Source organism: Enhydra lutris, unplaced genomic scaffold (genome assembly GCF_002288905.1).
Source record: "Enhydra lutris kenyoni isolate GAN:26980312 unplaced genomic scaffold, ASM228890v2 scaffoldscaffold66, whole genome shotgun sequence".
Taxonomy (NCBI): Eukaryota; Metazoa; Chordata; class Mammalia; order Carnivora; family Mustelidae; genus Enhydra; species Enhydra lutris.
Genome location: NW_019154150.1, coordinates 5,049,335 through 5,077,150, shown reverse-complemented (window position 1 = coordinate 5,077,150; position 27,816 = coordinate 5,049,335). Strand labels below are relative to the sequence as shown.

Here is a 27,816-nt window from a genome sequence, read left to right as displayed (position 1 = left end):
TCTTGATGTTCTTAGTGTTTTAAGAACTTGTTACTTATCATCAAATAGAATACTTTCTATCTGCTAAATGGAGGTCTAAGAGGTTTATTATTTATTTTTAGTGATGTAATGAGATAGGGTTGATAATCTGCCCATTTTGAAGATGGAAAAAGTAAAGATGACAAGTTGTCACTTGTCCAGGGTCACACTGCTACTAACATAATCTGGATTTAATTTAGGTCTGTCTTACTGTAGAATTAAGGGCTTAAGAAAAAAAAATTAGTGGTCAAGAACTTGACCTTTGTACTCCTTATAATTTTTAATCTCCTTGCCACCTAGCAGCTAAGAGACCTTTTAGGCAAATTATTTTACCATATCTGTAAAAAGGGAAGATACTTGCCTCACAGGTTAAATCAAAGAATGGATTTTGGTTTTAGCATGGCACTGGGTGAGGAGTAAGGGTTCAATAGAAGGTAGTTTTTGAACGTGATTTCAACTCTTGTTATACCATGCTTCCTTTGAGGAATTCAAAGGGAAATTAGAACAAATCTTCTATTTAAGAGAAGACTTCTCGGTTAGCTAGTAGGATGTTGATAAAGACCTACCACCAAAGTTAGAAAGAGAAAACTGTGAATTGGGCAGGAAGTTTGCTGTTTTTTTGTTTGTTTGTTTTTAGTATAATGGCTCATTTTTGAAAAAGTGATACATGTTTGTTACAGTAAAAGTATAAAAGGGGGAATCCTAAAACTACCACCCCAAATAACAAATTAATTGCCAACAATTTGTATTTATTTAGGCATATAGGTAAATATAATTTTAGAAAAATTGTAGCATGCCATTTTTTAGTAAAAACGTTTACTTTTATTAACTCTTTTTTTTAAATCATTTTTTAAAATTTATTTTCAGCATAACAGTATTCATTGTTTTTGTACCACACCCAGTGTTCCATGCAATCCATGCCCTCTCTAATACCCACCACCTGGTTCCCCCAACCTCCCACCCCCCCCACCTCTTCAAACCCTTCCGATTGTTTTTCAGAGTCCATAGTCTCTCATTGTTCACCTCCCCTTCCAATTTCCCCCAACTCCCTTCTCCTAACTCCCCATGTCCTCCATGCTATTTGTTATGTTCCACAAATAAGTGAACCCATATGATAATTGACTCTCTCTGCTTGACTTATTTCACTCAGCATAATCTCTTCCAGTCCCATCCATGTTGATACAAAAGTTGGGTATTCATCCTTTCTGATGGAGGCATAATACTGCATAGTGTATATGGACCACATCTTCCTTATCCATTCGTCCATTGAAGGGCATCTTGGTTCTTTCCACAGTTTGGTGACCGTGGCCATTGCTGCTATAAACATTGGGGTACAGATGGCCCTTCTTTTCACTACATCTGTATCTTTGGGGTAAATACCCAGTAATGCAATTGCAGGGTCATAGGGGAGTTCTATTTTTAATTTCTTGAGGAATCTCCACACTGTTCTCCAAAGAGGCTGCACCAACTTGCATTCCCACCAACAGTGTAAGAGTGTTCCCCTTTCTCCACATCCCCTCCAACACATGTTGTTTCCTGTCTTGCTAATTTTGGTCATTCTAACTGGTGTGAGGTGATATCTCAATGTGGTTTTAATTTGAATCTCCCTGATGGCTAGTGATGATGAACATTTTTTCATGTGTCTGATAACCATTTGTATGTCTTCATTGGAGAAGTGTCTGTTCATATCTTCTGCCCATTTTTTGATATGACATCTGTTTTGTGTGTGTTGAGTTTGAGGAGTGCTTTATAGATCCTGGATGTCAATCTTTTGTCTGTACTGTCATTTGCAAATATCTTCTCCCACTCCGTGGGTTGCCTCTTTGTTTTCTTGACTGTTTCCTTTGCTGTGCAGAAGCTTTTGATTTTGATGAAGTCCCAAAAGTTTATTTTCGCTTTTGTTTCCTTTGCCTTTGGAGACATATCTTAAAAGAAGTTGCTGTGGCTGATATCGAAGAGATTACTGCCTATGTTCTCCTCTAGGATTCTGATGGATTCCTGTCTCACGTTGAGGTCTTTTATCCATTTTGAGTTTATCTTTGTGTACGGTGTAAGAGAATGGTCGAGTTTCATTCTTCTACATATAGCTGCCCAGTTTTCCCAGCACCATTTATTGAAGAGACTGTCTTTTTTCCACTGTATATTTTTTCCTATTTTATCGAAGATTAACTGACCATAGAGTTGAGGGTCCGTATCTGGGCTCTCTACTCTGTTCCACTGGTGTTGTGGAAAAGTCTGAAGCCAAACTAATTCTCTGTCACTCCTTTAAACTGCTGCCACTGTAAAAAGCCAAAATGTACTGTTCTTCTGGTTTTGCCAACAACTTTTTTGTTTAAAAAAAAAAGTTTTATATTGTTAAGCCTTTTATCATTAACATTCTCTTCAATAATCTGAACTCCCAAAGGCTCTTACTCTTAGTTATGTATTTAAATTGATTCAGTTCCCCACCACCAATCCTTTTACTTTCTTCTAATATTGACTATTTAGTTGGCTATATTTTAAGGCTTTTTTTTTTTTTTTTTTCGGGAAGAGTTCATGATGGCTCTGTTCTTTAAGATCTTGGATACATGGGAGTGTTGTCTAAGAGCAAATTGGGTATAAAATTTTCAATGTATGTTTTTACTTTTTACAAGTGCAGAAAGTTCTTAATCGTTCTAGAACTAAATGAAGCTTAAAATATAATTTCAAATTTCACTTCCTTCCCTTTTAAGAACCAGTTGCTAGTTCATGTATTACTTTTTCCTCATGCTAAGACAGTAAGAGGTTGAAGCCTGTTAGACTTGAGTTTGCATTTTATAGGAACAGAAATTAAAGGTGGGAGGGTTAGGCCCAAATACTGTTAGAAGCTCTGGTTAAAACAGGTAGAAAAACCCAAGTTAATTCAATTATTGGGTAAAGTGTTCTTAGGCATGTTAGGGAGAATTTTTAAGATGTTTAAGTTATGTTAGAATGCTTATTCATTGTTGATCTCTGCAGTGGGTAAAGCCTATATTAAAATCCAGATTGTTAGAATTGTATTGGAACTAACACTTGAACTGATGAGCTTGGCAATGTATGATTTGTGAAATTGGTAAAATTTTTGAAGTTGCCTGTAAATACAGTTGGAGATCAGAGAATATAATAGTGCTGGACTTAGAATATAGGATTATCTTCAATCACAATTTCATTATATCCTAAAATTTCAGTTGAATGATACTATTCAGTGGATCATTGAGATTTTAAGAATCTGCCAAGTATTCAAGGGAATTATTATGTAGCCATGGAAGAAAAATCAGTGTGTCTGAAATAAAAATATACAAACTAAAGTACTAAGAATACTAGTAGTTTAGAAAAAAAGAGATGAAAATGCATCTTGGGAAAGTCAAAATTTCTACTGATTCTTGAAATTTGGATTGGTTTAGATTTAACAAAGGGGAAGAAGTTAAAAAGTTTGGTGGGGGGAAGAAACATAATGAAAAGGTGGGCAGAAGATAAAGGTAGATATGAATATGGTTGTGTAGGGCAGATTATGAAGCATTTCCTGACTCAGAGTTAGGAGCCATTTCTGTACCCATAGCACCTTTTGCTACCTTGGTTATGGCACTGATTTTATGATAGTATCATTTACATCTCTCTCATCTGTTAAATTCTTGGACTTCATGAGTGGAGGAAAGTGTCCATGTGTCATTTACCTTTGCAAGTTCAATCCATCATACTTTGAGGGAAGGGAGAGAATTAAACTTTTAATTTCTTCTATAGTAGGCTATTCCTCAGGCATCTAGATTTGAATATATATAAGTGGAGACAGTGAATCCTTTCTTTCTAAAGCAAATAAATGTTGATGAATAATGGGAAATAAGACAGGATGAGTAGGGTGATGGCAGATTAAGAAGGTTGGAAAGTTGGTCATCAGAATTTGAACTCATCTGTACAGAACTGATGCTGGTGATCAGTGAGGATCAGTTACACCATCTTTGCAAATTGGATTTAAATCCATAAGGAACATTGTACTTTCTGGAGCTGATAATAATAAACACAAACTTATAGAAGGGAAAATGCCTGGTACCAAGGTCATTCAAATGACTCAAAGGGCAGTCTTTCTCTCCCTTGTATATTTGGACTCTAGCCTTTCAGGATGCTTACCTTGCTCCATTCTCCCTTTCCACTGAGTATCTGAGACATTCTACAGTGCAAAATTTTACACTCAATTGTCAAAACTAATATATAGTGTCTACCCTATGATAGATACATCATTTATATTATTTTATTTAGTAAAATAATTATGAGTTTGAAATGACCCTTTCTTTTTATTTTAACTTTTTTGAGTATAGTCGACTTATTATATTAGTTTCAGGTATATAGCATAGTAACTCAACATCTCTATACCCTATACTTTGCTTCCCACAAGTATAGCTACTATCTGTCACCATACAACACTATTAAAATATCATTGACTGTTTCTGGTTTCATGCCTTTTATTCCCATGACTTACTCATTCCATAATGAGAAACCTGTATCTCTTGCTCCCCTTTACCCACTTGTCCCGTTCCCCTACTCCCTGTCCTTCTGGCAACCATCAGGTTATTCTCTATCGGTCTGATTCTGCTTTTTGTTTATTCATTTGTTTATTAGATTCCACATATGAGTGAAATCATATAGAATTTGTCTTTCTCAGTCTAACTGATGTCACATGATACCCATCCATGTTGTTGCAATAGCATAATCATCCTTTTTTAGTGCTATGTAATATTTGTGTGTGTGTCTGTGTACACACCACATCTTCCTTATCCATTCATCTATCAATGGATACTTAGGTTGCTTCCATATCTTGGCTAATTTAAATGCTGCAGTAAACAGAGTTGCATATATTAGTGTTTTCATTTTCTTTCAGTAGTAGCATTATTGGATCATACGGCAATTCTGTTTTTAATTTTTTGAGGAACCTCCATACTGTTTTCCACAGAGGCTGTACTAATTTGCATTCTCACCAACAGTACACAAGGGTTCCTTTTTCTCCACATCCTCACTAATATTTGTTATTTCTTGTGCTTTTGATTTTAACCATTCTGACAGGTATAAAGTGATCTTTCATTGTGGTTTTGATTTGCATTTTTCTGATGGTTAGTGATACTGAGCATCTTTCATGTGTCCATTGTCCATCTGTGTGTCTTCTTTGGAAAAATGTGTGTTCAGGTCCTCCAAAACTAGCTCCCTTTAAAATTGAATCAAAGTGTTTAACTCTGCAAAGGACATACAGCTGGTAAGTTAGTAAGGGCTGAGATCTGAGCCCAGAGTAACCTGCTCTGAAGTTTGTCTCCCCGGCCCAGAACAATGCTGGGAGATTGGCATTTTGGTTATTTTTATGGCTTTAATTCAATTATTCTACAGATTGCCACAGAACATTAATTTACTTTTGATCTCTTTTCTGTCTCATCTCTTTCTCTTTAAAGTGTCATTCTGACTTCACTTTTTTCTCTTGGACCACGTAAACCATTGTTTTTTGTCTTTGACAGGATATATGATATTGTACTTGGTGGAGTGATCATTTGTAGTATTAGGGGACCTAGCACTGTGGCATCGGGTTAGGCAACCTCTGGCCAATGAATTGGATAATATTTCTCTGCTTTTGGCCACTTGTTATTTGCAGAATAATTGCTCTAGTAAATTTGTGGCAGCCCTGTTCAGAGACAGAGTACGTGAATGTATAAATAAATGAGCACTGACCACAAGTCATCTAGTTAACTCTTAAAAAAGCAGTAACATTCTGAATTTTTCTTGGGCAATATTTTTCAGACTTGTTCTGCTAGTAATTATTCTAGAGCAGTCCTGTTCCACCTTTTTGTCAATTAACCTTAGTAAAGATACATAATTGTATTATAATCCAGTATATATTTAAGAATATGTGAAACAATGGATTTATAAAAACAATATTTTCTTTACTACAAGGGATATAGTATCATATTTTGTATTTTATTTTGTTTTATTAAAAAAAAAAAAGTCCTGGGTGGAACACATTAAACTTCATCATCCCCTCATAAAATGCTCTGGTTAGAGGATAAATCTAATGTAATCCATGTAGTTCTTCAGAAGCCTCTTTTACTACCCTCTCTTTTTTGCTCAGATCTTCTCTTTTGCATCTCTGTACTTCTGTAGCCTCACCCGTCTGTTTTTTTGTTTCCTTTCTTCCCCCTACCTTTCACTTTTAAAAAATTTTATTATAGTGAAATTCAGTTAATTAACATTAACATATTAGTTGCAGAGGTAGAGTTCAGTGACTCATCAGTTGTGTGTAACACCCAGTGCTCACTACATCAAATGCCCTCCTTAATGCACATAACTCAGTTACCCCATCTCCCCACCTACTTCCCCTCCAGCAACCTTCAGTTTATTTCCTATAATTAAGAGTCTCTTATGATTTATCTCCCTCTCTTATTATATCTTATTTTATTTTTCCTTCTCTTCATTTTTGAACCTTCCCACTCCGTCAAGGCAGAGCTATACCTTTCTACTCCACCAGTGCAAATCTGTAAAATAATTTGTGTGGATTATAATGTTGCTTTATTATTTTTTTAAAACTCTGATTGACTGTCAAATTCAAAACAAAACTAAATTACTTCTAATAAGAGTGGCATGTGCAATTTTACCTTCCTTGTGAGTTATTCATAGTAAAAATTTCTCACACTTTTAAACTTTGCCATAAATAAAACTACTATTTTAATACAGTACTTTCAAATTAAAGCAGTACACTTGCTGTACCTTTTATGGCTTTGTTTTATTTGCAGGAATAACTATCTATGTATGTGGAGGTATACCTATTTAAGAATGTAACTTTCAGAATAATTAGCAACTGCAAAAACATCCCTCAATTCTTCTCTATTTGAGTCACTTAATTGTATTCATGTTATTACTTTAATATCTCTCACAGTTTTTCCTTCCTCTCAGTTCTCACTGCTGCTGTCTTATTCATCTTTCTTCTAGATTATTGTAATGAGCTCCTGGTTAATCTTCCTGAATTCTCTTAGTTTATCCTCCACATAGTGATATTCGGAAATAGAAATTGATCTGCCAGTGACTGCTACATTGCTTCAGTGGCTTTTAGCCACCTGAGAATAGAGTCTAAATTGCTTGGCATGTCTTTTTTAAGGCTCTTAGTGGATTTCATTCATTCTCTTTGACAATGGTTTTAGTGGGGAGAAAAGGGGAGTGAAAGGCTAATGAAAGACAAGCTGCTCACTGTTTTCACAATGTTATGTACCTGAATCCTTTTGCATGTTTCTTTTCTTCTTTTTTAATTTTTTAAAAAGATTTTTATTTAGAGAGCATGAGCAGATGGGAGCGGGGTGAACCAGAGGAAGAAGGAGAAGCAGACTCCTCCTAACTGAGCAGGAAGTCAGATGCAGGGCTCAGTTCCAGGCCTTCGTGATCATGACCTGAGCTGAAGGCAGATGCTTAACTGACTGAGACACCCAGGAGCCCCTGCATGTTTCATTACCTGGAAGTCCCTTTCTTTTTATTCAGTTATTCAAATCTCATCTGAGCTGTTATTCTAGGAATTTGTTCCAGTAGTTCTCTTGGTACATACCTCAGTATATTATGTCTGTATGTGAGCCTTCCTTATACTGGGATTTCCTAGATAGAAGAGAGGCATCTTCATTTGGGTCTCCTTAGTGTTGGGCCAGGAAGATGTTAGGTGCTAAGTATATGGAGAGCAAGTAGATACACATGGGCCCTGTCCTCACTGAGATTTTTATCTACCAGGAGAGACAGATAATTAAGCAAGTACAATCAAATATGATAGTAGGAGTACAAGATGTTAAAGGCTTCCTGGTCAAAGTAACATTTAAGATGAACACTAAAGGATTAGCAGGAATTAGCCAATTGGTGAAGAAAAGTAATTAGAATTTTGTCATAGAAGAAATAGCCAATGTAAAGGCCCACAGGGAAAGGCATGTCATAACTGAGAAAGAAATAACATTCCTGTGGCTTAGGGCTTGTATGGCAAGAAATAAAGCTACAAAATGTGCAAAAAGCTAAGTCATTAAGGGCCTTTCAAACAGGATGACCATATAATTTATCTTCTGAACTGAAAAACTTTTGGGAGTGAAATGAGGAATTTTTAATAAGATATGCCAGGACAACAAGCATAAATAGACCAGCCTAGATACACTAGAAGTCATTGTGAGTTTGAACTTTATCCCAGGAGCATACAGGGATTCACCAAAGGACTTTTATTTATTTATTTATTTTAAAGATTTTATTTATTTATTTGACAGAGAGAGATCACAAGTAGGCAGAGAGGCAGGCAGAGGGAGAGGGGGAAGCAGGCTCCCCGCTGAGCAGAGAACCCGATGCAGGGCTCGATCCCAGGACCCTGAGATCATGACCTGAGCCAAAGGCAGAGGCTTAACCCACTGAGCCACCCAGGTGCCCCAAAGGACTTTTAAATAGACCAGATTTACATTTTAAAAATCATTGTAGCTCTGGTGTGGAGAATAAATTGGTAGGGAGCTATTGTAATAATTAGGCTAAAGGACAAAATGACTTCAAACAGAAATGGGAAAGTATTTGAGAGAGATTTAGGACATGAAGATTGATTAATCTGACAGATTAATCAGAGGTAGGAATTAAGAATGATACCTGGTTTCTCTCTTATTTCAAAGAAAGTCATAATTCTCTGATATGAAGGGGCAGGATTGGGGATGTGTTCTAGTCATGATGTGAAATTTAGACATGTTGAGTTGGAGAGACCATTGAAATACTAAAATGGAGCTATTTAGTAGACAGAGTCTAAAAGAGGGAAATAATTAAGGAAGGAGATTTGCATATTATGAGTCTCTTTGAATTTATTATCTTCTCATTCCTTAATATATATTTTTCTGATTGTTTCTAGGGTTTTATGTCAGGGAACAAATACTTCATGTTTTCCAAAGACTTTATAAAGAATGATGTATATAAAATGTTTTCTTTGGTTTTTCTTTTTCATGGGTAGGAAGTAATCCTGAACCAATGAACAGTCATAGAGCAGTAGAATAGGTTTTTTTTTTCTTTTTTTAAAAATATTTTATTTATTTATTTGTCAGAGAGAGAGCAAGAGACCGAGCATAAGCAGGGAGAACAGCAGGCAGAGGCAGAAGCAGGCTCCCTACTGAGCAAGGAGCCCAATGTGGGACTTGATCCCAGGACCTTGGGATCCAAGACCTGAGCCAAAGGCAGCAGCTTAACCAACTGAGCCACCCAGGCGTCCCTGCATAGGTTTAATAAAACTAATTTATTAAATGAATAAAAATGGTGGGATTATGGGTTTTTACTGTATTTTATTCTGTTTCCTTTTACATATTTCTAATTTTTAAAAAATGGAATTATGTTTGGCCATTTGTTTTTGAGTGGCTCCTTTAGATGTAGTTTTCATTCGTTGAGTCTATGCTATTGTTTTTTTTTTTTTTTAATATTTTATTTATTTGTCAGGGGGAAAGAGAGAGAGAACACAAACAGGCTGGCTGAGAGAGAAGCAGGCTCCCTGCTGAGCAAGGAGCCCAATGCAGACCTTGATCTCAGGATCCTGGGATAATGACCTGAGCTGAAGGGTCGCTTAACCAACTGAACCATCCAAGCATCCCTATGCTATTGACTTTAAAAACATTTTATCTCATTTAATCCTCATAATAACTTCATGGATAGTTGAAAATTCCCATTTTACAGATATGGTTAGACTCAAAGAAATTACATAATGTTGCCATAGTTCACATAGTTAAGTGGCAGAATGATATTGGAAGCCAGGTTGGTTAAACTCTGATCTCCATACCCTTGACCTTTAGACCACATGTTGTCTTCAGAGACTACCAAAAAAAAAAAAAAAAAAAGAGTCAAACTGCTCTCAAATTATATTCCTTGTACATTGTCAGTTTATATATATATATATATATACATATATACACACACATATTTCAGAATAGAAGTTAAGCATCGGCTTATATTGGTATAATACTTTAAAATTGTTTTGAATGCTTGATATATGTCATCAGGTTCTCTCTGAGTAACAGTTTGAATGGCAGCACTCCCTGACAGTTGTAGCATATGTGTGCGTTTAAAGACCTGAATGAGGAATCTACTTGGGTATGCTGGGTTCTGAGCTCCAGTGTAATACTCTGTCCTTGGAGGACTTGAGCTGATATTCATCAGCTACTAAAGCTGGTAGTATATAATGTTTAGAGAAGTAGATAATTCTGTGTAGAATCCATTATAATGTTTAAGCTCTGTTTACTTTATAATAGAAGACTTCCTATACTGGATCCTGGATTGATGAAGTCAGAGATCTGTGCTTCCTTATCAGCAGGTAAAATTTAACATTTTCAAAATATACAGTTTTGAAGTATCTTTTTATATCTCTATTCGGGCCTAGTCAAAGTTAATTCATTACATAGGAAGCTCTTCATTTTAGGGTCTTAACTATATGTTTTATGGTTTGGCAGTTTTCCTCAGTTTTAGTTGCTTGATTGGCAGGTAAGATTTTGAGAAATTTTCCATTTGATTAGTTAGTAAGTAACTTTTTAGGCATTATCTACAAAAGATAGATCATTGACCTTAGAAATTTCTGTGGCCTTATTTTGAAATGGAAATATATGTTTAGCTTTATCACATTTTAAATCTGAATTCTTACTAGAATTTTTTATAATTAATAGTCATAAGTTTAAATACCTGGATCCTTACTTCATAGGCAATATTTTGAAAGTTAATTATATTTTAATTTTCAAATTTTAAAAATATATTGAATGTAGCTGGACATAGGAAACATCCTTACATTTGTCTTGATATGTGTCAGTTTTGTTTTACTGCCAATTCTTTTTATATCATATAATGGAGTTATTTTGAAAGAGAGGGAGGAATAATTGTATAGTTTGCTGAAACTAAAACGTTTGTCACATTGGATTTTAAAAGAGTCTCAATTCTAACTCATTTTCAGAACAATCTTTCAGTGAGTTAGTTATTTTGCTGTATAAGGTTTCTACAGTTGAATATTATTTCTTTTCAGCAAATGAAATTAAACATGATTCCAAAGGTGGAAACATTTCCTTAGAGGAAGTTACTAATGAGACCTGTGAAAGTGAAAAGCTGGGAGACTTCATTGAACACGTAAAAAGTTCAGACTTGGATGAAAAGGTACTAGGGAATTTATGTTTTGTTTTTTCCTGGTCTAAATCATGGTAATGCAGAAATTCATCTTAACAGGGCTGTCAGTAGTTCAGACTTGGATGAAAAGGCGTTGTGGAGAATCTTATTTTCTTTTCTTTTTTTCTTTAAATTCAATTAGCCTGCATATAGTACATTATTAGTTTCAGATGTGTTCAGTAATTCATCAGTTGTGTATAACACCCAGTGCTCATCACATCATGTGCCCTCTTTTTTTTTTAAAGGTTCATTTTTTTTTTTTTTAAGATTTTATTTATTTATTTGACAGAGAGAGATCACAAGTAGGCAGAGAGGCAGGCAGAGAGAGAGGAAGGGAAGCAGGCTCCCCACTGAGCAGAGAGCCCGATGCGGGGCTCGATCCCAAGACTCTGGGATCATGACCTGAGCCGAAGGCAGAGGCTTTAACCCACTGAGCCACCCAGGTGCCCCTCATGTGCCCTCTTTAATGCCCATCACCAATGACCCCATTCCACCACCCTTCCTCCGCTCCAGCAACCCTCAATTTCTTTCCTATAGTTAAGAGTCTCATGGTTTTTTTCCTCTCTGATGACTTCCCATTCTGTTTTCCCTCCTTTCCTCTGTGGTCCTCTGTACTGTTTCTTATATTCCACCTATGAGTAAAACCATATGATAATTGTCTTTCTCTGATTAACTTATTTCACTTAGCATAATACCCTCCAATTCCATCTACACTGGACCGAATGATAAGTATTCATCCTTTCTGATGGCTCAGTAGTAGTCTACTGTATATATGAACTACATCTTTATCCATTCATCTCTCAATGGACATCTAGGCTCTTTTCCACAGATTGGCTATTGTAGGCATTGCTGCTATAACCATTGGTGTTCACCCTTTGGATCACTACATTTGTATCTTTGAAGTAAATACCTAGTAGTGCAATTGTTGGGTCATAGGGTAGCTCTATTTTTAACTTCTTAAGGAACCTCCATGCTGTTTTCCAGAGTGGCTGTACCAGCTTGTGTTCTCACCAACAGTGTAAGAGTGTTCCCCTTTCGCCACATCCTCACCACAGCTGTTTCCTGAGTTGTTAATTTTAGCCATTTCTGATTGGTGTGAGATGGTATCTCATTGTGGTTTTGATTTGTATTTTGCTGATGCCAAGTGATGTGGAGCATTTGTTCGTGTATTCTTAGCCATATGTCTGTCTTCTTTGGAGGAATGTTTGTTCATGATTTCTGCCCATTTCTTGATTGGGTTGTTTTTTTAGGTGTTGAGTTTGTTAAGTTCTTTAGAGATCTTGGGTACTAGCCCTTTATCTGATACGTCATTTGTAAATATCTTCTCCCATTTTGTAGGTTGCCTTTTAGGTTTGTTTCCTTTGCTGTGCAGCAGCTTTTTATCTTGATGAAGTCCCAAAAGTTTGTTTGCTTTTGTTTCCCTTGCCTTTGGAGACGTGACCAGACAGATGTTGCTGCAGACGAGGTCAAAGAAGCTGCTGCCTATGTTCTCCTCTAGGATTTTGATGGATTTCTGTCTCATATTGAGGTCTTTCATCCATTCTGAGTTTATCTTTGGGTATGTTGTAAGAGAATGGTCCAGTTTCATTCTGCATGTGGCTGTCCATTTTCCCAGCACCATTTATTGAAGAGATTGTCTTTTTTTCCATTGGATATTCTTTCCTGCTTTGTGGAAGATTAGTTGACCATAGGGTCCATTTCTGTGGTCTCTGTTCTGTTCCACTGATCTATGTGTCTGTTTTTGTGCCAGTACCATATTGTCTTGACAATTACAGCTTTGTAATAGAGCTTGAAGTCAGGTATTGTGATGCCACTTGTTTTGGTTTTCTTTTTCAGCATTCCCCTAGCTATTCAGGGTCTTTTCTGGTTCCATACAAATTTTAGGATTATTTGGTCCAGCTCTGTGAAAAATGTTAATGGTATTCTGATAGGGTTTGCATTACTGCATATGACCTACGTATAGATTGCTCTGGGTAGCGTAGACATTTTAATGAAATTTGTTCTTCCAATCCATGAGCATGGAATGTTTTTCCATTTGTTTGGTCTTCCTCAATTTCTTTCATAAGCGTTCTGTAGTTTCCTGAGTATAGGTCCTTTACCGCTTTGGCTGGTTTTATTCCTAGGTATCTATGGTTTTTGGTGCTATTGTAAATGGATTCTATTCCTTAATTTCTCTTCCTTCAGTCTCATTGTTAGTGTATAGAAATGCAACTAATTTCTGTGCCTTGATTTTGTATCCTGCCATGTTGCTGAATTGCTCTATGAGTTCTGTCACTTTTGGGGTAGATAGTCTTTTGGGTTTTCCACATAAAATAATCATGTCATTTGCGAAGAGTGAGAGTTTGACTTCTTTGCCAACTTGAATGCCTTTTATTTCTTTCTGTTGTCTGATTGCTGAGGCTAGGACTTCTAGTACTATGTTGAACAGAGTGGTTAGAGTGGGCATCCAGTTGTGTTCTTGATCTTAGGGGAGATGCTCTCAGTTTTTCCCCATTGAGAATGATATTCGCTGTGGGCTTTTCATAAATAGTTTTTATGATATTGAGGTAAGTTCCCTCTATCTGTACACTGTGAAGAGTTTTAATCAAGAAAGGATGCTATATTTTGTCAAATGCTTTTTCTGCATCATTTGAGAGGATCATATGGTTCTTGTCCTTTCTTTTTATTAATGTGGCATACCACATCGATTGATTTGTGAGTGTTGAACCATCCTTGCTGCCCAGGAATAAGTATACTTGATCATGGTGAATAATCCTTTTAATGTCCTGTTGGATCGTATTGGCCAGTATCTTGGTGAGGATTTTGGCACCCATATTCATCAGGGATATTGATCTGTAATTCTCTTTGGTGGGGGCTTTGGCTGGTTTGGGGGTCAAGGTAATGCTGTCTCCATAGAACGAGTTTGGAAGGTTTCCTTCCATTTCTGTATTTTGAAGCTATGGAAATTCTTTCACATTTTCTTATTTCTTGTTCTGAATAGTTGTAATACAGATTCATCATAACAGTATGGTCAGGTGATAAGTGTAACTTTTTGAATAAAAGAATTGCATCATTCTGCCTGTAGGATATATTGTTTGATCCTTTGTATAAGCACACTATTAACAGGTTTCCTTTGTCTGGGAAAGTGGGGTGTTTAATTATGTATTTAGCCTTTTCTTTTTTAGTATGCTTAAGTTGATCTCAAACCTACATAAATCTAACTTGTTACATATTTTCCTGCCTCATTAAACACAGAGTACTGAATATCATTTGATCTTGAAATTGAAGAATATCATAGTATCCGAGGGCTATGAATGCATGCAGCAGTTATTTAACCACAGATATAGAAGGCATAGGAGTTGGAGCTAAACCTAACTTGATGGTGGAACATACCACTAGCATATGATACAGGGAAAAATTCAGATACCAAATTTATTCTTGTTTTCTGCCAGAAAATGTGTGTGATCGTCTTAACCTTTTGCATAATTTAATTTACTTCTAGGCAACTATTTCATATTTTCTTTTTTCTCATTATTCCTTCTTATTCATCCTCACAGCTGACAATCTATTTTTCTACTTCACCAAAAAAGTTGAAGTAACTGGAAAGGAACTTCCTACTTCCCTGCCAGTATATTAGCCAACCTAACCTGCATCTGCTCCCCAAATTCCAGCTTCTCCTCAGTTACAGTAGATGATCTAGCCAAGGTTATTCCTTCCACCTGTGTGCCAAAGTCCATCTCTTTCCTCTCTTAAAATACTACTCCAGTAATTCTTCTTTTATTATTGGCTTATTTTCATCAATATATAAACATGTGGTTCTCCCATCTTCAAACAAAACAAAACCAAACAAAACAAAATGGTTTCATAGTCCCATTTATCTTTTCAGCTGTCATCCTATTTCTCAAATGCTTATTTTTACCCACCATCTCTAGTTTCTGTCCTCTGGTTCTCTTGAACTCATTCCAAAGATACTTCCCTTCACTGCAACCAAAACTATCCTTAAACTCTCCAGTGACCTCCTTGTTGCTGGGTCTAATGGACATTATCTTAGTCTCAATGTTACTTAACCTATCATCATTATTTGTCACAGTCGATCACACTTTCTTTGAAACCCTGACTTTCAGGATAAACATACATGCCTGGTTTATTTTCTCCCTTTCTGTCTGCAACTTCCCAGTGATTTTGCTGATCTCTTTTGATATCCCTGACCTCTACATATTGTAGTGGCCCAGATCCTAGACCATGATGTGTTCTTTCTTATCTAGATTAGCTCATTAGATGGTCCCATCCAGCCTCATTGCATTAAATGCCATCATTGTGATAAGATGCTCAAATTTATAACTGCAGCCTGAACTACTTCTCTGAACAGACCTTTATGTCTAGTTGCCTACTGGACTTGTCCATTTTGATGTCCAGTTAGGCATCTCAAGCTTAACATGTTCAGTCTGAGTTCCTGAAACATCTATATACAGCCTATCAGATACTCATTTCAGATGTAACTGCACATAAAGACTGAAAGCAAAGAGATGGAAAAAGATGTTCCATGCAAATGGAAACAAAAAGCTAGTGTAGCTATACATATATCAAACAAAACAGACTTTAAAACAGAATAATTAAAGACAAAGAGAGGCAATATATAATGATAATCAATCCAGCAAGAAAATATAACATGTGTAAATGTATATGCACCTAAAATAGGAGCACTGGAATATGTAAAATCTTGATGTAAAATCATCAAGATTGGAAATCAGTAAGGAAACATATTAAGTGACATATTTAAGACCAGATGAACTTAATACATATATATGGAACATTCCATCTAAATGCATCAGAATATACATTCTTCTCAAGTGCACACAGAACATTCTTTAGGATAGGTAATGTGTTAGGCCACAAAGCAAGTCTCAATAAAAGCATGAAAATTTAAATCATATCAAGCATCCCTTCCTAGCACAATTGTATGAAACTAGAATTAAATTATAAGAACAAAATCAGAAAAATGACAAATAATCTGAAGATTTAACAACATGCTATTAACAATTGAAGGGTCATAGGAGAAATCAAGAGAGAACTCCAGACAGTAACTGGACACAATGAAAACAGAAATAGGGCATACAAAAATCTATGGGATGCTGCAAAAAAAAAAAAGATTTTTTTATTTGACAGAGAAAGACACAGCAAGCACAGCAACACAAACAGGGGGAATGGGAGAGGGAGAAGCAGGCTCCCCACTGAGGAGGGAGCCCGATGCAGGGCTCAATCCCAGGACTCTGGGATCATGACCTGAGCCAAAGGCAGACGCTTAATGACTGAGCCACCCAGGAACCCCAGCAAAAGCAGTTCTAGAGGAAATTTCATTGCATACAGATCTACCTCCAGAAACAAGAGAGATGTCCAACAATTTATCTATATACCTAACAGAACTAGAGAAAGAATAAACAAAGCCAAAAGTTAATAGAAAGAAGGAAATAGTAAAGATCAGAATGGAAATAAATGAAATAGAGAATAAAAAGACAATAGAAAAGACCAATGAAACCTAAGAGCTCTTTCTTTGAAAAGAGAAAATTCACATACTTTTGGCTGGACTAACCAAAAAAAAAAAAAAAAAAGCTTAAATATATAAAATTAGAAATGAAAGAGGAGAAGGAGTTATAACTAATAACACAGAAGTACTGTGAACAATTAATTGTAGGACAACAAATTGGGCAACTGTGAAGAAATAGATAAATTCCTAGAAACTTAAAATCTTCCAAGAGTGAATTATGAAGAAATAGAAATTCTGATTGCAACAATTCCCAGTAAGGAGATTGAATCAGCAGTCAAAAACCTCCCAACAAATAAAAGCAGGACCAGACAGCTTCACTGGTGAACTCTGCTATACAGTCAAAGAAAATTTAATACCTACTTTTCTCAGATTTTTCCCAAAAATTGAAGAGGAGGGAACATTTCCAAACTCATTTTACAAGGTCAGCATTATCCTGATACCAAAATCAGACAGGAAAAGAAAATTTTACAGGCTAAAATCCCTAATGATAACAGATGTAGAAACCTTCAACAAAACATTAGCAAAGTGAATTGAACAATACATTTAAAGAATCTTATACCATGATCTAGTGGGATATATTCCACAAATGCAAGGATGATTCTACATCCACATACCAATCAGTGTGATATGCCACATTAACAAAATGAGAGATAAGAACATATGATCATCTCAAAAGATGCAGAAAAGCATTTGACAAAATTCAACATCCATTTATAGTAAGAATTCTCAACAAAGTGAGTATATAGAGAGAAAGTACCTCCACATAATCAAGACCATCTATGACCGACCCACAGTTAATGTCATATGCAACAGTGAAAGGTCAGAAGCTTTCCTCTGAGATCAGGAACAAGATAAGGAATCCTACTGTTCCCTTTTTTCAACATAGTATTGGAAGTCCTAATAAGGACAGTTAGACAAGAAAAAGAAATAAAAGATACCAAAATTGGAAGAGAAGACGTAAAACTGTCACTATTTTCCAATGTCATGATATTATTTATAGAAAACCTTCTAGACACCACCAAAAAAACCTGTTAGAACTAATGAATTGGATTCAGTAAAGTTTCAGTATATAAAATTAATATACAAAAATCTATTGTGTTTTTATATAGTAATAAGGAGCTATCAGAAAGAAAAATTTAAAAAATCCTATTTATAATCACATCAAAGAGAGTAAAATGCCTATGAATAAATTTAATGGAAGAGGTGAAAGACCTGTAGATTGAAAACTGTAATACACTGATGAAAGAATTTGAAGACATAGACAAATGGAAATATATTCCATGCTCATGGATTGGAAGAATTAATATCATTAAAATGACCATACTACCCAAAGCAATGTGTATATTCAGTACAATCTCTATAAAAATTCCAGTGACATTTTTCACGGAACTAGAGCAAATAATTATAAAATTTATATGGAACCACAAAAGACCTTGAATAATGAAAGCAATTGGTTATTCAAAGAACAAGGCCTGAGGTATCACACTCCTGATTTCAAACTATGCTACAAAACTATAGTAATCAAAACAGTATGGTATTGGCATGAAAACAGACACATGGATCAATGGAACAGACTAGAGAGCTCAGAAGTAAACACATACATATATGGTCAATTAATTTATGATAAAGAAGGCAAGAACATAACAATGGGGAAAGGACAGTATCTTCAATAAATGATGTTGGAAAACTGGACAGCTACATGTAAAAGAATGAAAATAGATCAATATTTTATACCATATACAAAAATTACCTCAAAGTGGATTAGTGACTTGAATGTAAGACCTGAAACCATAAAGCCTAGAAGAAAACATAGGCAGTAATCTCCTTGACATAAATCATAGCAGAGTTTTTTTTGCATCTGATTCCAAAGGCAAGGGAAACAAAGCAAAACTAAGCAAATGGGACTACATGAAACAAAAAAGCTTCTACACAGTGGAGGACACTATCAACAAAATGCAAAGGCAACTTAATGAGAGAAGACATTTTTATGTCCTATATCTCCTAAGGGGTTAATGTCCAAAATTCATGAAGAACTCCTACAACTCAACGAAGAAAACCATAATCTAATTAAAAAATGGGCAGAGGACCTAAATTGTGTTTTCCCAAAGAAGAGGTATAGTTGGCCAACAGATACATGAAAAGATGCTCAAAGTCACTCATCATCAGGGAAATGTAAATCAAAACCACAGTGAGATACCACCTTACACCTGTCTGAATGACTGTTATCCAAAGGACAAGAAATAACAAATGTTAAGGATGTGGAGAAAAAGGAACTTTTGTGTACTGTTGGTAGGTATGTAACCTGGTATAACTACTATGGAAAAAAAGTTTGGCAGTTCCTCAAAATACTAAAAATAGAACTACCATACAGTCTAGCAATTCCACTACTGGGTATCCAAAGAAATAAAAAAATATTAATTCAAAAAGATAAATGCATGCATGTGTTCACTGCAGTATTATTTATCAGTATTACACTAAGTTAAGCTAGAGGAAAACAAATACTGCATGATCTTTTTAAGTGGAATCAAAACCCAGACTCAAAGATATAAAGAACAGATTGGTGGTTGCCAGAGAGAAGGGGGGTTGTGATGGGGAAAAATGGGTGAAGGGGATCAAAAAACACAAACTTCCAGTTATAAAATAAATAAATATATGGCATAAGGAATATAGTTAACAATACTATATTCACTTTGTGACAGATGGTAATTAAACCTGTTGTGATCATTTTGTAATGTATACAAATATCAAAGCACTATGATGTATACCTGAAACTAAGGTAATACTTCTATGTCAGTTATATCTCAATAAAAAAATTAAATAATTTGTAAACATTTTTTAAAAACTGAACTCCTATTATATATCCGCTCTTCTACCAAAGACCAGTTTTTCCAATAATCTCTTTTTCTGTTAATGGCAGCTCCATCCTTTTATAATTACTCAGACTCAAAACCTTGGATTTCCTAACTTTTTCTCTCAGTCCATATGCAGTCTGTAAGGAAAGCCTGCAGGTTTTACCTCAGATAATGTCTAGAAACTGTCCACTTTTCATCATCCCCCACCAACACCACATAGCCCCAAGCTAATGTAATCTCTTAACTGAATTACTACAGTCACCTTTTAACAGATGTGCTTCTAATTTTGCCCTCTTGTAGTTTATTCTCAATATAGCATAAGTTAGATCATGTCATTCTTCTGCTTCCAATTCTCCATTCGTTTCTAATGACATTTGGATTCAAAGCCAGAGCCCTTAATATCACCTGCAGTGCCCATATCTTTTCCTTATACCCCTTGTTTTCTCTCTGATCTCTTGTACTCCTGCTGTATTCATTTCACTCTGACCATACTAGCCTCCTTGCTGTTCTTGGAACATACCAGGCTTCCTCCCACTTCAGGGCCTTTACCCATGCCATTTTATCTGCGTGTAATGTTTCCTAAACATTAGGAGTATAGCTGGTTCTTTTACTTCCTTCACATCTTTATTCAGATTTCATGTTCTCAGAGATAACTAACTTGGCCATCCAATGTAAAACTTCAGTGTTCTTCTTTCTCCCAGCATTTCATATTCCCTTTTCTTATATTCATTTTGACTTAACATTGTATATATTCTCCTCCTGCTAGAGTGAAACTCCATGAAAGCAAGGATTTTTGTCCATTTTGCTTACTACTTCATCTCCAGCACCTAGAGCAGTAACTGATACAGGGTAATATTACAAATAATTGTTGAATGCATATGGAATGTGAACTCCAATTGAAAATAGTCTTTAAGTGCTTAAGTATCCCGTAACATAAATAATCTCACCAAGTACTTGTTTAATGGTTTGATGATAACAGCCAGTATGTACTAAGCCTTTATTATATGCCAGCCAGCCACTGTTAAACACCTACCAGTGGTTATCACATTTTATTCACATAATATAATGAGGTGCTATTCAAGAGTTCCCAGGACCACCCTCAGATTTAGTGATTTTCTAGAATTACAGAGAGGTCAGCAAAGCTGTTATACTCAAAATTGCACTTTATTACAGTGAGGGATGCATGTTAAAATCCACAAAGAGTCACATAGGGCCGAGTCCACAAGAAACCAGGCACAAGTTTCCAGTTGTCTTCTCCTAGTAGAGCCATATGGATGCTGCTTGCTTCTCCCAGCAATGATGCGTGACAACACAGTATTGCTAGCTAAGGGAACTTACTTGAGCCCTGGTTAGGGTTTTTATTGGGGTCAGTCATGTTGGTATGGCTGGCTGGCTGCCTGCATGGCTGACCTTAGTTAGTCTCTCCAGACTCTCCAAAGGTCAAGCTGAAGTCATATAACCCAAGGTCCCCACCATAAATCACATTGTTTGTTTAGGCTATCTGGAGTGGCCCAAGGCCCCTACCGTGAATTACATTGTTAGTATAGACTATCTGGTCCCAGACCCGCAGTTAAACAAAGACACATTCATCAGGCAGCATATTCCGAGGGCTTAAATGTTACCTCTGAGGAGTAGGTCAAAGACCAAACCTTCAGTATACATAATGTAGACAACTCTGGCTTGCTGAGTTAGTTCTTTACTGGACATGGGGCATGTACTATTACTTTCTTTTATAGATAAAGAAAGAGATTTTAGAGGCAGTGTCTTCTCCATGGTCCCACAGCAGAGTTCCTTGACTTTATAGCAAGAGTCAGCAAAGTTTTCTTTTAGTGGGCTAAATAGTAAATACCTGTAAGATTTTGTGGGTCATTTAGATGCATGTAGCAACTATTCATATATAAAAACAAGTAGTGGTTGCTATGTTCAAGTAAATCTTTCCTTACAAAAAAAGGCAGCCTGCAGGCTGTAGCTTGCCAACCCTTGCTCTGAAGTATTAAAAACAAAAACAAAAACAAACACAGTTTGTACTCTATTCTGCTTAAAGCTGAGGAAAAGACTTAATCCATTCACTCCTGCAAGGATGGATTTTAGGAGATGTTTGCCAGAATTCACTGAATTTTTAGCACTGTAAATACTTTAAAGATGTAGACAAATTTTGGCATAACTTTAAAAAATCTACAAAATTGTTTAGTTACTTCCTAGTACAGTAAGATTTCTTGGTTTTGTTTTTTATTTTATTTATTATTTTATTTATTTATATTAATTATTTTTATTAACATATAATGTATTATTTGCCCCAGGGGTACAGGTCTGTGAATCTTCAGGCTTACACACTTCACAGCACTCACCATATCACATACCCTCCCCAATGTCCATAACCCAACCACCCTGTCCACACCCTGCCTCTCCCCAGCAACCCTCAGTTTGTTTTGTGAGATTAAGAGTCTCTTATGGTTTGTCTCCCTCCCGATCCCATCCTGTTTCATTTTTTTCCTTCTCTACACCTCCAAACCCTGTGCTCTGCCTCTCAACTTCCTCATATCAGGGCGATCATATGAAAATTGTCTTTCTCTGATTGATTTATTTGCTCAGCATAATACCCTCTAGTTCCATCCACATCATTGCAAATGGCAAGATTTCATTTCTTTTGGTGTCTGCATAGTATTCCTTTGTGTATATATATATACCACATCTTCTTTATTCATTCATCTGTTGATGAACATCTAGGTTCTTTCCATAGTTTGGCTATTGTGGACATTGCTGCTCTAAACATTCGGGTGCACGTGCCCCTTCGGATCACTACATTTGTATCTTTAGGGCAAATACCCAGTAGTGCAATCTCTGGGTCATAGGGTAGTTCTATTTTCAACTTTTTGAGGAACCTCCATGCTGTTATCCAGAGTGGCTGCACCAGCTTGCATTCCCACCAACAGTGTAGGAGGGTTCCCCTTTCTCCGCATCCTCTCCAACATCTGTTGTTTCCTGACTTGTTAATTTTAGGCATTCTGACTGGTATGAGGTGGTATTTCACTGTGGTTTTGATTTGTATTTCCCTGATGCCGAGTGATGTTGAGCACTTTTTCATGTGTCTGTTGGCCATCTGGATGTCTTCTTTGCAGAAATGTCTGTTCATGTCCTCTGCCCATTTCTTGATTGGATTATTTGTTCTTTGGGTGTTGAGTTTGATAAATTCTTTATAGATTATGGATACTAGCCTTTTATCTGATAAGTCATTTGCAAGTATCTTCTCCCATTCTGTCAGTTGTCTTTTGGTTTCCTTTGCTGTGCAAAAGCTTTTTTTTTTTTCTTTTTTTGTGCAAAAGCTTTTGATCTCGATGAAGTCCCAATAGTTCATTTGTTGCCCTTACTTCCCTTGCCTTTGGCAATGTTTCTATTCTTGTGTGTGGTGATCTATTTTCGTGTGTGGTGTAAGGAAATGGTCCAGTTTCATTTTTCTGCATGTGTCTGTCCAGTTTTCCCAACACCATTTATTGAAGAGATTGTCTTTTTCCCATCGGACATTCTTTCCTGCTTTGTCAAAGATTAGTGGACATAGAGTTGAGGGTCTATTTCTGGGCTCTCTATTCTGTTCCATTGATCTATGTGTTTGTTTTTGTGCCAGTACCATACTGTCTTGACGATTACAGCTTTGTAATAGAGCTTGAAGTCTGAAATTGTGATTCTACCAACTTTGGCTTTCTTTTTCAACATTCCTCTGGCTATTCGGGGTCTTTTCTGGTTCCATATACATTTTAAGATTATTTGTTCCATTTCTTTGAAAAACTGATGGTATTTTTCTTGATTTTGTTTAAGATAAGGGGATGATACATTTTTCTAATACCATGGTAAGCCTTAATGTACCAACTCTTTAGAAAATCCATGACCAGACAATAATATTTGTCTTTAAGATATCTGGCCGCCAAGTTTGGGAATTAAACTTTATCCATCTCTCTCACCTTACATTTTAAGAGTTTGAGGGGATAAATATGTTAACTTTAGGACATATATATGACCTACCACTTTTCTACATTCATGTACAGTTCTCTGTGAATTTTTAGAAATGTTCCTTATTGATATTTTATATATATATTAATTTATATAATAATAATGTGATATATATATATATATATTTATTCTGTTTTTTCCAGAAACCTTGTTTTTATTTTGTCTTGTATATCAGTTATACTCAGAATCCATATGTAACAATTGTTAGGTTTACCATGGTTGTAGTATTTGGTTAATGAATCTAGTTTTGAACCCTAGGTAGTTTAAATGCTAGTATACTTTTTTTTTAAGGTTTTTATTTTGAAATAACTGTAGATCACAGGAAATTGCAAAAGTAGTATAGTGAGGACCCAGGTACTCGTCAGCTAGTTTTTCCCAATGATTATATCTTTAAGTACAATATCAGAAACAGGAATCAGATATTAAATGTGGGTGCATATACTTTTATTAAGTAGGCAGACTTTTGTAGCCACCACTCCAAACAAGATAAAGAATTACTCCATCACTACAAAGATCTTCCTTATGTTATTCCTTGGTTACATCTTTCCCCCTACTTCTTAAATTCCTAACCTTAGCAAACATTAATCTGTTTTCCATCTCTGTAATTTTGGTATTTGGATTTGCTGGAGGTTGGCTAGAAGATTACTAATTTTGTTATAAAAGAACCAGCTTTATTTTTATTGACTGATTGTTTTTCTCTTGCTCTGTTTTCTATTTCACTGACTTCTGTGATCATTTTTTCTCCTTTTTTCTGCTTACTTTGGGTTTAATTTTCCTTTCTTTTTGTAGTTTCTTAAGGTTGCAGCTAAGACCATTGATTTAAAACTTACTTTCTGAGACAATTTAGTGATATAAATTTATCCATGAATACTGCTTTAGCAAATCCCACATTGTTTTAACTTTGAATCTGTTATAGATTCACATACATTGATAAGAAATAACAGAGAGAGATCTCATGTATCCTCTACCCAGTTTCCCCCAGTGGTAACATTGCAGAACTATAGTACAATATCACAACCAGGATATTGACATTAGTACAGACAGAGATACAGAACATTTCCATCACAGCAAGGATCCCTTTTGTTGCCCTTATAGCCATACCTACTTTCTTCCTGGCTACCCCTAAATAATCCTTAACCCTTGATAACCACTAATCTGTTCTCCATTTCTATAATTTTGTCATTTCAAGAATGTTACATAAATGGAATCATTCAGAGTGTAACCTCTTCAGATATTTTTTTTTTTTTTACCCAGCTTAATAATCTGGATATTCATCAAGCTTGTTGCATATATCAGTAGTTCATTCATTTTTATTGCTTAGCAATACTCCATGGGATGGGTTACCACAGTTTACTTGAAAACTCTTCACTCATTAAAGGACATCTGCATTGTTTACAGTTTTTGGCTATTACAAATAAACTTCTATAAACATTTGTGTACCGGTGAACCTAATTTTTAACTTCTCTGGGATAGATGCCCATGTCTGCAGTTGTTGGCTTTATGGTAATTGCATGCTAAGTTTTAAACTTGGTTAACTCAGCCTCCAGATTACTCTTTTGCGGTAGCAGTTTAAATTTTTGTTCAGTTTAGATTTAGCTGGGCTGTTTAAGAATCTACCTTAGAAAAATATAGTTTAGTGGTCAGCAAGAAATTTGGATGGAGTTTATAAGATTTCAGGGTTTCCTTTCTTAGGCTCTCTCCTTTCGTGGATTCCTAGCCTTACTTCCCAGTTTCTGACTTTGTCCTAAACTTAGCCTTCTTGTTCATTGTTTGAATAAGGCAAATTTTTGGCCTTCTCAAGTAGTTCCAACTAGGACCTGCCTTCAAGAATAAAGCTATGAAAGCAGAAGAATTAGTCAGTGCTATTCCTTCTTTCCAAGTGTAGACTTCTCTCCAGATTCTGCCAGCTATTCATATATTTCTAGTGTTTTCAGGCAGAGATTTTTAAAAATTTAATCTAGGATTTGTAGTTTTTACCTACAGGAGGATTAGCCCAGGAAGACATACTCTACCATTCCTCAAAGTGGACCTATTGTATATTATTTAAAATTTTATACAAATTGGAGCATTTTATACAAATGGTAACATACCATTCTTTTTCTTGCTTTTTAAACTTAATATATAGTAGAGAATTTCTTTTGAATGTATATAATTATGCCTTCTTTTTATAATTATATAATTATTTGATGCATGGATATATTCTATTCAACAAGTTCCACTGTTGGTGGACACTTGGTTTGTTCCCATTTTTTGCATTTAAATATTGCTGCATTATGTATCCTTGAACATAAGGCATTTTGTATATATGCAGGCATTTTTGGATTAATTCTTAGAAGTAAAATTGTCAGATTGGCCTACATAAAGATGGCTGTGATTTATACTTTCAACAACATTGGGTAAGAATGCCAGTTTTCTCCCCCACACACTAACCAACACAGTATTAAAATTTTTGTCCCATCTGTCTATTTTTACAAATGACTTTTAGTTTTAATTTGCTTTTCTCTTATGAGACTAAGCATCTTTTAGTATGTTGAAAGGCCATTTATGTTTTTTTATGTTTTTTTGCCCATTTTTCTTCTGAGATTTTTATTTTTATTTTTTTTACTTGTAGGAACTTTTCATCTATTAAACATATTCTTACATCACACATTGTCAGGGAGATAGAAATAAAAACTATAATGAGACACCATTTCGTACCTATCAGAATGGCTAAAATTAACAACACAAGACCAACAGATGCTGGCAAGGTTGCAGAGGAAAGGCAACACTCTTACATTGTTGTTGGGAATGCAGGCTGGTGCAGTCACTTGGAAGACAGTATGGAGGTTCCTCAAAAATTTAAAAATAGAACTTCCCTTGATTTAGCCATTGTACTACTAGGTATTTACCCAAAGGATACGAAAGTACTGGTTCAAAGGGATATGTTTACCCCAATGCTTATATTTATAGCAACATTATCAACAATAGTAAAATTGTAGGAAGAGCCCAAATGTCCATCAACTGATGAATGGATAAAAAAGGTATGTGCCGTGTGTGTGTGTGTGTGTGTGTCTGTAATGGAATATTACTCAGCCATAAAAATGAATGATTTCTTGCTGTTTGCAGTGAAATGAATGGAGCTAGAGAATATTATGTTAAGTGAAATAAGTCAGAGAAAGACAAATACCATATGATTTCACTCATGTAGAATTTAAGGAACAAAACAGATGAACATGGGGGAAAAAAGAGAGGTAAACCATAAAACAGACTCTTAACTATAGAGAACAAATAGGGTTGATGGAGGAGAGATGGTCAGAGGCATGAGTTAAATGGGGATGGGTATTAAGGAGAGCGCTTTTGATGAGCTCTTGGTGTTTAAGTGATGAATCACAAAATTCTACACCCGAAATTAATATTACACTGTATGTTAACTAACTGGAATTTTTAAAATTAAAAAAAAATTATTTATTTGACAGAGAGAAAGAGAGAGAGCACTAGCAGGGGGAGCGGCAGAGTGAGAGGGAGATGCAGACTCCCTGCTGAGCAGGGAGTCCGATGTTGGGTTGGATCCTAAGTCCCTGGCATCATGACCTGAGCCGAAGGCAGATGCTTAACCAACTGAGCCACCCAGGTGCCCCAACAAACTGGAATTTAAATGAAAACTTGAAAGTACAAAAGTACACAAACAAAAAATATATTCTTTGTCATATGTTCCCACATTTTTTCCTATTTTTTGTCTGTGTTCTGACTTGATTTAGGAGACTTTACCTTGAGGGAGGTTTTTATTTTTAGTCAAGTCTGTTAGTTTTCTGTTACAGTATTTGAATCATATATAGAGAAGCCCTTCCCCATTTCAGGATTTAAAATTTTGTCCTGTATTTTCTCCTGGTGTTTTTTTGTTTTTTTCCTGTTTTTTATTATGTTCGAATTTTTATCTTTCTGAATCTTAAATATATTTTGGGAGAAAGAATGTAGAGACAAGGTATGCTTTAAAATTTTTTTTCCATTTTATTTTATTTCTTTTCAGTGTTCCAGAATTCATTGTTTATGCACCACACCCAGTGCTCCATGCAATACGTGCCCTCCATAATACCCACCACCAGGTTCACCCATTCCCTCACCACCCCCCATCCAAAACCCTTAGTGTGTTTCTCAGAGTCCACAGTCTCTCATGGTTTGTCTCCCCTCTGACTTCCATTTGCAAATCAATCAACGTGATAGAACAAATCAGTAAGAGAACAGAGAAGAGAACAGGAACACGACAGGGATGCCCACTCTCTCCACTCTTGTCCA

General features: G+C 35.8%; 1 protein-coding gene across 1 annotated transcript in view; it reads left to right on the top strand.

The window, feature by feature from the left end:
* LOC111159009 (testis and ovary specific PAZ domain containing 1) overlaps positions 1–27,816 on the top strand; it is a 110,998-nt gene that overhangs the window by 4,369 nt on the left and 78,813 nt on the right. The window contains 2 exon segments of the mRNA XM_022521371.1: positions 10,269–10,330; positions 11,027–11,154. Coding sequence (XP_022377079.1) covers positions 10,269–10,330; positions 11,027–11,154 — 190 coding nt within the window.